Here is a 12,453-nt window from a genome sequence, read left to right as displayed (position 1 = left end):
CCTTGCAAAACCACGTGACTTTCTGCACGTTTTTTGTCATACAAGCGTTTCGGTGCAGGTGGGCTGGAAACGCTGATTGGTCAAACAAAATGTGACGTCACGCCTAAAACGTCACGTGACGTCATGGTCACGTGACTTTTAATGACGTCGTGTTTGGTTGGGAAGAGACATATTTTCCCTAGGTTTTTCTCGGAATTCCCCACGTTTTTGACAGCGCGCGCGGGTTCAAAAAGCGCACCTGATGCGCCGCGCTTTCACACACTGCATGCGCGTTTCTGTCCAGAATGGCGTCAGTGTTTCCAAACCAGAGTGAACGTCAACCTGAGCACGGTGACCATGATCTGCATCATGATCGACGTTGCGGCGTCTGCGACAAAGTCTTCACTCAGCGGAAAAACATGCTGCAGCATATGAGGATGGTGCACAAGTTGGAGACGAAAGGAGCCCTTCTCCGCTGCGACCAGTGCAGCAGCCTGCTATCAACACTCGAAAATTTGGTTCATCACTACAACGTGGCGCACAAATTCCCAGCCGAAAATCTGCAACTGTCCTTTGGGAACGACAAAGGTAAGGAGATATGTTTGCAACGCGACGTGCATGAATTTTCCTGCGCTGCCTCTTTGGCTTTTTTTTTTTTTGTTTTGCTTTAACGTTCTTAGCAAGTCTGTGCGAATGCATCTATATATGTGCGCAGCGGGCGAATTTACAGCTTTTTGCAGCGAGCTAAATCCCGCATTTTATTTTTATTATATATGATATCCTTGAACTGCTGGTGTATTATTTTAGTGCGCTCGAACGGCGCGCTTCGTTGTGCATTTATTATAATCGCCACTGCCTGGCGGACCCGATACAGCTTTTGCAGACCTGAGAGGTTAAACACGTACTATCTATGCAAAGCCACGCAAATGCGCCTACAGGTGACCACGCCCGTCTATCAGCGCTCCATCGAGTGCCTGCATTTACAATCGAATGCTGTTGGACTATGAACCTGACCTAGAGCATACATATTATAATTTTTCCTTGTATTCTACATTCTCTACATGCAGGAGACTACACTCATAGCTTTCGTTAGTGCAGAAATTTCGTACAACCGTGTCAAAATTTGGCGGTCCGGTTTTGTTTTACACGACGTTTTGGAGGAGAAAAGCATTGGGTCTTTGAAGGACGACAGTCTATATAAACTCCTATTCACTGTGTCGTCGTACCTATCGTAATTAATGACGACATATAAAGGCTTTTGATACAACTCTCGTGATTTAAAACAAAACTGTTCGTTTCACTAACCCGCGAAAAAATATTGCGCGCAATCATTCGCCACAGCCCGTTGCTGCGTAATTTTTGTTTTGTGCGGATTTTCTTTTATAATATGACAGCTGCACGCGATAGCTTATATATATAGTTGCGCAGCCGACCACTGCAGGTACCAGTAAACACGTACCCCGTTTAGAATGAATTTAAAAACGCGGTCGGGAGTTCGAATTATTTGTCCGGGACGCTGCGGTCAAAGTTCGCAGTTTTGAAAATTGAAACGCGGAAATTTTTGCGCATAGCTAGTCACTCTTGCATAAGTAAATATCTTATTCCTACCCATCATCCCTTTGTCAGAACACATATATTAATGAGAAAAACGACCCATTTGATGCAATTAAGTTCACAGTCCTACAGGGTGGGTTCCACAACAAAGAGAGCAACGGGAGTCGTACTTTATTTACAAATTTGTAACAATTCCTCACGGCATTAATGAAAGTCCGGGTTTATTGACCTCCATCGCCCCTTTCAGAGCCAGTGCTGACCTTAGGAGTGCCGGCGCGTCAAACCTCGGTCGTTTGCCGCCAGCGGCATCTTTTTCAAGCTTCGCTGCCCGTCCGCTTACACAAAGCTCATAATTCATCCCCTACCCCTGTCTTCCCAGTTCGACGTACCACCTTGTCGAGCGGGGTGCAATTGAAGAACCAAGAACCCTTGATTAAATGCTCCTGCCATTCACCTTTACCCCCCCACAGGACACTTTCGCGAACTCGTATGTTTTGCCGCCTTTTTTCTTTTTCTTTTGTGTGTGTGTTTCATGCACAGTGCACGTGTGTGTAGTTAAGCTAACTGCGCCGCTGATTCCGCCTTCACTATTCGTACCGAAGACGCTCCTGGAACGTCTCCTGCCCTGTCTGAATTTATTGTTTATTTGTTTGCTCGTTTTGGCCGGCGGCACGGGCAGTACATGCATCTATGATTCTTATCTGCTCCGGGACTCCGCCAAAGTCTGTCATTGTTGCTTTGAGGGCCCGGATGCCCTCCCTCCCCTCGTTATTCCTTTTTTCCCCCGGGCTGGCCTCCCGCGCAAGCTCGCTGGGCGGCAGGGGACAAAGCGTTTTTCTTTTTCTCTTTATTTCTTTCTCCTTTTTCTAGTATTTTTCTTTTGTGCCCATCAAGGGTTCTTGGTTCTTCAATTGCACCCCGCTCGGCAAGGTGGTGCGTCGAACTGGCAAGACAGGGGTGGGGGATGAATTCAGAGCTTTGTGTAAGCGGGCAGCGAAGCTTGAAAAAGATGCCACTGGCGACAAACGACCGAGGTTTGTCGCGCCGGAATTCCTAAGGTCAGCATTGGCTCTGCAAGGGGCGATGGAGGTCAATACACCCGGACTTTCATTAATGCCGTGAGGAATTGTTATTAAATTTGTAAATAAAGTACGACTCGCGTTGCTCGAGATCTCTTTGTTGTGGAACCCACCCTGTAGGACTGTTAACTTAATTGCATTAAATGGGTCGTTTTTCTCATTAATATATGTGTTTTAACAAGGGGAGGTAGGGATAAAATATGCGCGCGGTGGTTATTAAAGCGAATTCGTATAAGTTAACGGCCTGCCCAATGTACTGCGTACTGCACACACTGCATCCTAGGAGGTATATTACGTTGCAGAAATCCCAATCAGAGTTGTCATTAATTTTCCATTTGAATCCTGAAGCTGTGCTTATTTCACAGCTTGATGTTTGTAATGTGTTTGCAGACCTGGAATCTACTTTTTCCACAAGGTCGACACCCCAAAACCAGCTCTTTATGTGACTGAGTGTATTAGAATGTTTCGAATGTTTTTCGGTCGTCTGTAGACTGCATGAGGGAGAGCAGTGAAAATTTTGGCGAGGCGCTAGCTCGCTTTGTTTGAGAATGTTGAAATGTTTTTTTTGAAGATTTTGTTTACGTACGTTAGGCGGCTGGGTTACTGGTGAAGGGAAGTACGAGATTTGCCTGATGGTCTGTTTGCTCGCTGTATCGACGTCACTCCAGTATTTGCTCTCGGTTGGGTTTAGATGTCCTTTGAATGGCATCGTCGGCAATGGCGACGGGTATCGCTGCTTAATGAGGACTTCTTGCATGCGTTTGGAATTTTTTACGAAGTCTTCATCTTGGGAACATATTCCTTTAGATCGATGTGCCTGAGAGTATGGGATGCTTGTTTTAGAGTGACGAGGATGGCAGCTTTGGAAGTGTACGTATTGTTGACGGTCCGTCGGTTTTCTATATACACTGGTGGTGAGTGAGCTTTCGTTTACCAAAATCTCAACATCTAGGAAGTTAATTGTGGTGTGGGCGCACGTGTAAGTGAAAGATATGTTGGGGTGGACGAGGTGTGTCAGTCCAAATTAAAAAGATGTCATCCAGGTAGCGTTTGTATAGGGTGGGCTTAATGGGACAATCTTTCAAAAATTTAGACTTATTACTATGCATGAAGATGTTGACGTAGGTGTGGGCCATCCTTGTACCCATGGCTGTGCCGTTAATTTGTGAATAGTGTTGATTGATGAATTCGAAGTTGTTATATTCGAGTACGATTTTCGACAGTATTTATAAAACACGTGGAGCAGGGGAGCATCAAATCACTGATCGAAGCGTATGAACAAAACAGAAAGGAGGAATCCCCTGCTGCACGTGTATTAGATATGTTGTTCACAGCAACATCTTGCATGAAGCTGCAGGGAAGAGAAAAGTCGATGAGACGTAGCCAGTTGTACTTGAGCCGTCTACATCGAAGGAATCACCACCGATCCTCTCACCAGGTTTCGTGAAGCTTGCGCTTTATCGTGCCGGTTTACCACTGTCCTTCTTGCTAGTGAAGCGATTATTTTTTTAATGTTCTCTTTTTGCCCCATTTGCCATCTGCCATTTTTGATCGTGCCATCTTCTGGGCAAGTACTACGTTTGAGGTTCGAAAAAGGTGCATAAGCGATCACGACCTATGCAAACAATAACAAAGACGAAACACGCTACAAGAGCACCACTAGCTGCATATCTGCTATAAAAGTAAATATTTCCAACAATACATTATCTTTTAGTATGCACCGTTTACTTGCCATACATACACACACACAAGCAAAAAAACACGCCATAATGAAGAAAACCGCGAAAAACAACGATAAACAAACCGGCCTCCGAACTCCACTTGCCACTTTTACACGCCAGGGCGCGCGGCACATTTCGGCGCGACATCTGAACCGCGCTGTGTGTGTCTTGTGTGTCCCTCCTGTGTCCGTGTCTTTTGCGCTGTTTAAAACAAGTATGCAGCACCAACTAGCCCGCACGTCTACCCTTGTAGCCTTCATTTAAACCGCTTTGAGCGGGCGCTCGAGGCCGCGCTTCCGCAGGACTGTTCCGCATAGTGTAGTCGATTTTTCTGTGCCAAAATTCCAAATTTGATTTTTGGTGGAGGGTTACCCTACCATGCTCCCTTAAAAACGCACTGATATCATTGCCTTCAATACCTTTGATATTACTTTATTCATCGGGCGCACACGTCCACAAGACAATAACGATAACACGAGGGGATCGCATTCCAGGATTCCACCACGCAATTGCATGCTTCAGCGTTAAAGTGGGTATTACGAGATAGTAACTAGGGCCACATAGCAAACACGCGTGCAGATATTGAGCCAGGTGATGGCAACAGAAGCATATAGCGCAAGTATCGCAAACCTTCGTGATATTGTTGAATTGGGCATTTGAATGCTGTATTTTCTGCAAGGTACAAAGTTCCGCTTTTTGGTATGTACAGTGTATACATGAAATTATGGTGCACATAATCCTCCATGTTTTTCGAATATTTTTCAAGCATTGTTCATTCGTCACTGACAATGACAGTGCCTTCAGTTTTAACACCTTTCTACACAATATTTTCTAAAGTATTTTTTATGCATTTTACAGAGTTCCATGATTGGAAAGGACAGGAGGAAGCGAGCCAGGTGTGCAAGTTCGTAATATCCACAGGTGAAAAAAGGCTCACCAACGAATGTACGAGGACCTACTACGCTTGCAACAGGTCAGGAGTGGCACGACCAGGTCGAGGCAACAAGACTCGTGCGATGAAAAGTCAGGGAAGCTGCAGGAGCGGCAGGACATGCCTTTCTTTTCTGATCGTTACTAGAGACGAGGGTACTGTCAAGGTATCGTACCAAAGGACGCATTATGGGCATGATGCAGATGTTGAACACCTGAGTATGACTGACCAGGAAAGGGCAAGCATTGCGGATGACCTTTCGAAAGGAGTGCCCATGAGGACAATATTGAAGAAAATAAGGGAATCGGTGACAAGCAAGCTAACTCCTCTGCATTTGACAAATCGCATGGACTTGCACAACATCAAGCGGCAATATAACCTCACAGTTCCTGAAAGATGTCATGATAATGATGCTATGAGTGTAAGCATATGGGTGCAAAGCATGAGGAACAAGGGGCAACCTGTTGTTCGCTTGTACAAAGAGCAGGCAGTTGTTGACCCAACGAATACCTTTAGTACAAAAGACTTTGCTCTTGCCTTAATGACGGAGCCACAGGAAGAGCTGCTGAAAGTTCTAGGTACAGGAACAGTCTGTGTTGATTCCACACATGGAACAACGGGGTACCAATTTGAACTGGTGACTGTTCTGGTGCTGGATGAATATGGAGCAGGATTGCCTATGGCTTACTTCATCTGCAGCACGATTAATGAGAAAACCCTATCAGCATTCTTTGAATCCCTGAAGTCCTCCACAGGAGCCCTGTCAGCTAGAACTTTCATGACAGATGATGCATCCGAATACTTCAAGGCCTGGTCAACAGTCATGGGCCCACCTCAACATCGACTACTCTGCACATGGCATGTGGACAAAAGCTGGAAGCGAAGGATTTCTGAGAAGATAAAAGGAAAAGAACTCGCAGTAGATGTTTACCATGCTGTTCGTACACTGCTAGAGTGCCCAAAAAAGGACGAAGTGGCTGAGCTTCTCGAGTCATTTCTTGCCAACAAAGATCCCAGGCTTCAGGAGTTTATTCAGTACTTCAGAGGAAATTATGCTCACCGCCTGGAGATGTGGGCCTACAGTTTTCGAACTGGACTTGGCATCAACACAAACATGTATCTTGAAAGGATGCACAGGACTTTAAAGCATAGTTTCCTGGAAGGTAAGAAGAATCATCGTGTTGACAGGCTCATCACTGCACTGATGGACATGACATACGAGTCTTTGATGAAGAGGGTACAACACATTGTGAAAGCAAAGAGAACGAGCAAGATGAGCCGGATCGAGAAGAACCACAGATCTGCTGTGGCAATTACTACGCCTGCCAAGAGGAATGAAGATGGAACATGGACTGTGCAATCCCAGTCCACAAGAGGCCTCACATACATGATTTCAAAAGAGAAAGATAGTGCCTGCTGCCCTCTGAAGTGCAGCGAGTGCATGGTGTGTGTGCATAGCTATTCATGCGATTGTGAGGAGCACCGAATGAGCTTGACGATCTGCAAACACATTCACTGTGTGGTCATCGCTGGCGCACCTGAAGGAAGAGATCAGAAGATCCTGAAAGCTACTGAAGCAGTGTCATCCAATTCAAAGGCAAACGAGGCTTTCCACATTTTGGAAAGTGTTCAAACAGCAGAAGCCTCTACAAGCATGACAAAATCTGACTTGGTCTTGGCCAAGATGGAATTGCTCAAAGAGTATGTCGCAGAGCAAGAAATTCCTCAAGAAGTGCACAACAAGGCCAGCAAGCTTTTGGACCCTGTACTGAAGATTTATGAAGGCACTAAGAAGCAAGAAATGCCCCACACATCAAGGGAGCCTGCAAACAAGAAAATCGAACACCAAGTCAGGTTTCATTCCACTAAGAAGCAGAGGCTGTCCAGCTCAGGTACAAGTTTTTCAAAGCCAACTGAGCTTCAGAAGGAGAACATAAAAAAGCAAATCCTTAACAGCAATGATGAGGCAACTGTTATAATAACATCTCCAGGACACAACTACATATGAAAGATGAGATCGACTCTATGGCACTCTCTTCTGGTTTACAACCCGTCTACAAGTTCATCTGTGTACTTATAGACCTCACCTATGAGGTGTGCAGCTGTCTCGAACCAGTAGGATGGTGTGTGCGTTAGAGCGCGAGAGGCACCTCCATACTGGCCATATATGCTGCAGGTAAGTATATTTTCCTTTCAGCTCAGTGTGTTGCACACTTAAACAACTGAAGCGAAACCTACAGCACAATGGTTTCTCTGCATCTGGCTTAGCCAGACCATTTTTTTCTCTCGGCAGAACCTGACTGCTAGAGAGCGCGTCTCCCAGGTGGTGGATAGGGAGGCTCTTACCAAGCACCTGAAGTGTGCAGCTTGCAAAAGGCACAATAAGTTTGATTAAATGAGGGAACCTTCTGGCATGGTGTGTCTTATAAGTACAGAGTGCTCGGTAAGAGTGGTGCGTGCACCCGCGGACCAACAGGGGTTTCACTGCCTTGACACATTCCCCACCTGTACATGCTTCCTTTTTCCTCAGGTCCATGGCTACACATTGCTGGCAATTCACAAAGTTGCTGTTAGGGTGCAACTTGATGCAGACATTTTCTGAACAACTCTGCTAAGTGGCACATGGTACTATTATGCGCTGTCAAATAAGAGTTCAGTGTGTGCAGAGCTAAAAGCGACGACTGTTCTAATTTGCGCTGTTGTGATTGTCTTTCAGGTGACAAACAACCAAAGAGACGTGAAGACAACATTGATGGCCTTTCATGATTGTACTGAAGATGTCATTAGCATCAGTTATTGAAATACTTGGAAGATCGCAACTTATACTATGCCTTACCTTTCCTTCAGATTCTAGTATATTGCAATCTGCCTGTCATAGCACAGAAATAAACCTATATTTATTTTGTTCCTGCAACTGCGTTGTCGTCCAATCTCTTTGCAGGTACATGCATCCAGAGATTTGAATTCATTACCAGCATTGTCTGGCGTGCAGTGCAGAAATAAACAAAGCTGCAACACTTTTTAAAGATGCATTGTCACCACAAGGAATCGTAAATTATTTTTCCAATAAAAACAATCTATACATTGTAGATTGTTTACATATTTTCTTAAGCACCCACATAAATTAAAGTAGATAAACTGAGGTGTGACAACTGAACAGATGTGTGAATTGAGATATGGTTAAGTGAGTGCACAAAATAGACAAAGGGACCACAATAACACTGTTCATAACACTGCTCAAAATGCTATACTGTTGCAGTACTGTAGAATCTGCAGAAAGGGCCACACAGCATTTCACTGAGTTAATAGGTAAGATAGATTAGCCTGCATTCATAGTGACAGTCATTAGAACAGCTGCATGGCAAACTCTAAGAATGCATCCAAGTCATCAGAGCCTTTTTTTATTAAATAATTATTGCATTAGCACTGCACAAATATTTACTGTTTACATTACAATAGACTACATTGGTAACAATAGCTTGGATTATCATCTCCTGATATGCGTATACAGTTGAGCTTAAAGTGGTATAGACACAAAATTTTTGCTTACATCTTCTTTGAAATGATGCATCAAAGATTAGTATAGACGGGTCATCACTTGACATTTGCCTACGGCCGCTAAATAATTTGTAACAATGTCACTAATTAGGTTACATTGTTCACGATACAAAATGTGTGATGCATGTTCTAGGTTTGGGCTAGGATTAGTGTAATGTATGCAAGTCATTTTTCATTTACAGGAGCTTATTCTAGATGTTCAATAAAGCCCAGGAAGGTGTTAGCAGAACACACAGTTATTCTTTTGATTCCATGACAGGTATGACTTAAGATGAACACCAAGATATTTATATCTTGTGATAAGCACGCTAATAGCTGTTATCTGGAAACTATCTGGAGGATATTCGGGTACTCTGTGAATGATGAATTCAGCATTAGAGACATTAAGGAGCAAGAAATTGTTTCATCGAGATGTGACCTTTAATATTAGCAGTCCATATGAGCAATCACACTGAGGTAAATCAAAGCATCATCAGTGAATAATCTAGTCATGCAGACAATCTTATATTACGTGTCGATCAACGACTGGTTCCATGTGATGAGTATAGGGTAAACTGTGCTTGATGACCTGCTTCAATTCGAACTTCCTCCCCCATAAAAAGTAATGCTGATATTCATATGCCCATACACACGCCCATGCCAATATTCATATGCCCATACACAGAGTGTTTAGCGGGGGAGAGTTGAGATGCAAATATGCAGCAGTATGCAGGCCTCCATTACATTTCTGCTACAAAACAGCTCGAATGAGTTCTACACCAATTGCGTGAATTAATTATCAACTCTTGCAGGAGAAAATATGCAATTTAGATTTCAACAACATATATCATACAAATGCTCACACTGAATTCGAAAATTTTGCTGAGGCTCTTGAGTCTGCCATATCGAAATGCACATTATGCACTACCCGTAGGTACGAACAATTCTTTGTGCCTGTGGATGAATCAGAACATACTTGAGGCTATACAAGAGAAGGATCAATGGTATCGTAAGTGGAAACGTCAAAAAGAAAACATTTGTTATTCAAACAAGTTCAGATCCTCCAGAAACTATGGAGTGGCATTAATACAGATGAGAAAGAAAGAATACAACTGTATGCTAATACAGAAAGCAGAAGGAAACTCCTGAAAAATGTGGGATGTGGGAAATAGCGTAATCGGTAGACAGTTAAAACAGCGCGTAGTTCCTGAACACATTGATGAAAACAGTTGATAGGTTTGATAATTCCTTCACAAACATTGGCCCTGAGTTTGTAGCTCATATCCCTAATCTACCATGCTCTGTTAATGACCCTTGTGTTCATGACACCTTCTTACCGCAAGCTGTTGCCGATTGTGACATCACAGCAATCAAGAAAACTCGTTGCAAACAAGGCAACCAGACATGACGGGATTACTTTGAGAGCATTAAAGAGAACATCCACCAACTTGCTCCACTCCTATCAATAGTAATGGATCATGCAGTTTACGAAGGTATTTATGCAAATATTTTGAGGATCGCTGCAGCTATACCAGTTCACAAACAAGGATAGTAATGATTCAGGCAGTTACCGTCCAATCTCGGTTTTGAGTATCATTAACACTGTGTTCGAAAAACTTGTCAGAAAGCAACTAAATGACTACTTGGAGAGAACTAGAATCATATCTCACTGTCAACAAGGCTTCAGAAATAACAGGTCTACATCTACAGCAGTAATGGCATTGTCTCAAGAGTTATGTTCATCTTTGCATAATTATGAAATGTCTGCAGCCTTGTTCCTAGACTTAAAGAAAGCATTTGATACTGTTAATCATAACATTTTAATTCACAAGCTAATGAAATATCTGCAGCCTTGTTCCTAGACTTAAAGAAAGCATTTGATACTGTTAATCATAACATTTTAATTCACAAGCTAGAGCACTATGGTTTTAGGGATTCCACTCTTGATTTCTTTACAAGCTACATTACTAACAGAAAACAATTTTTCCACATAAAACACTTAAAATCATCTCGACAGCCTGTGTGTGCTGGAGTGCCTCCAGGGGTCAGTCTTAGGCCCTGTGCTGTTGAGTGTTGCTTGCTAATACTTTGTTCACTGATCATTTATAACCAAGTTTCATTTTGGCATCTTCTGTTGCTGTAATAACAAATGTGTACATTGGGCCTATACTAGCTTCGGCTATTGACCCAGCAGTTTTTGCAAACGTTTTGTAGTATCTGAAGTTAAAAGAAAGTACATGCTCTGAATTAAGCATCTGTGATCACGACCACTGGTAGAGCCGGATCAAACAAGTGCATTACGTCACAAGTTGAAAGTAGTTGCTTCACTTCATGAAAGCTTTGAACTGCCTCAGAGTCCCAAGCGAAAGCAACGTAGTGTCACAAGAGCCTGCGCAGAGGCTCAACAACACCTGCATAGTGAGACCACAATTGGGACCACTTGTTAAAACCACTTGTTTTGAGGTGGCACCACTTGAAAACAAGTGGGACCGTTTGGAATCCCACTTCATATTTGGAATCATTGTCTATAAAGTGGGGACATTTGGAATCCCACTTCATAGACACCTCGAATTGCCATGAACTACTTAAGCGCACACTCCAAGGGAATGTTGAAAATCCGCTGCAGCACGAAGAGGCTCATGACTGAAAAAATGCAGATGCAGGAACCATTGGAAGCAAGCTGTTGTCAATGCACAGTGTTTAGAGTAAATGGTACCACAGGCCCACAAAGCGCAGATTTTGTTTAAAAAATCGGCCGTCTTGTTAGCATCAATGCCGCAGTGTCCAGGTATCCAGTGAAAGCGCATTTCTTTAACATGTAGTGGAATGAAAAATCTTAGAGAATGGCCCAGAAGAGCGTCCTTCGAGCCTTCGAGTGAGTCAGGACAGAAAGGCTGTCAGCAAGTATAATGACATCAGTAACGATGCAAGAGACCTTATCTATAGGGCCAACTGAACCCCTAGAAAATGAACAGCGAATATAGGTGTATAATCAGGGGCCCGAAACGAATAACTGCAATCTAGAGCCAATAGCTGCCTATAGGCGACTTCATGCAAACATTTAAAGCGAAAGCCTTTAATGGCTCTCGTTATCCATCCATCCGCGAAATCTGTCACACTATGACGTCATCAATGGTATAATAATTGATATAACCCATATAGTCTTAGCAATTAAGAAGTAATTGGTGATTAGAGATTGCGCATTAGTTTGTAATTACACATTAATTTGTGAAGTAAATGAATAGCTCAAAACGAAACGTTAAAAATAAAAATAAATAACAATTTTAAAGAAACAAAAATAAAAAGGAAAAATTAACTTATGTGACAATGCAGTTTCAGAAGCGAAAAATTAAAAATAATTAAATAAAAATTAAAAGAAGCAGCCACAGTGGGCGCAGAAAGGCTTTCGCCTCGCGCACTTTACATCGCCAAAGTGACCACTGAATTTTAAAAAAAAGTGCCTCTTCGTACAAGCGATTAATCGCCTTTTCCCGGTTCGCCCTGCACCTTCGAGCAACAATTTCATCCTATGAAGTTGTCCGACGCAACGCCAGAAACGAGCTGATCACGAACAACAGTGTTCACGGAATTGTCGAAGTCGCAGTTCTACGCAGGTTCGCGTAACTGAGCAATGTAAACCTGCAGCTGACAG

At 43.2% G+C, this 12,453-nt stretch overlaps 1 protein-coding gene across 2 annotated transcripts; it reads left to right on the top strand.

Moving 5' to 3' along the window:
* Window positions 1-68: 68 nt before the first annotated feature.
* Window positions 69-8,178, top strand: LOC144121573 (uncharacterized). Of its 2 annotated transcripts, XM_077654850.1 has the most exons (3): window positions 69-567; window positions 5,192-7,440; window positions 7,981-8,178. In XM_077654850.1, the coding sequence occupies exons 1-2, from the start codon at window positions 285-287 to the stop codon at window positions 7,270-7,272; spliced, it is 2,364 nt and encodes a 787-aa protein (XP_077510976.1). In that variant the 5' UTR covers window positions 69-284; the 3' UTR covers window positions 7,273-7,440; window positions 7,981-8,178. The 2 variants fall into 2 exon arrangements, 1 of the variants encoding a protein (XP_077510976.1); XR_013312643.1 differs by lacking the exon at window positions 69-567 and having other exon boundaries at window positions 3,380-7,889.
* Window positions 8,179-12,453: the final 4,275 nt, after the last annotated feature.

The sequence above is a fragment of the Amblyomma americanum genome, chromosome 2, assembly GCF_052857255.1.
Source record: "Amblyomma americanum isolate KBUSLIRL-KWMA chromosome 2, ASM5285725v1, whole genome shotgun sequence".
Classification (NCBI taxonomy): domain Eukaryota; kingdom Metazoa; phylum Arthropoda; class Arachnida; order Ixodida; family Ixodidae; genus Amblyomma; species Amblyomma americanum.
This window is presented reverse-complemented; position numbering and strand designations above follow the sequence as displayed.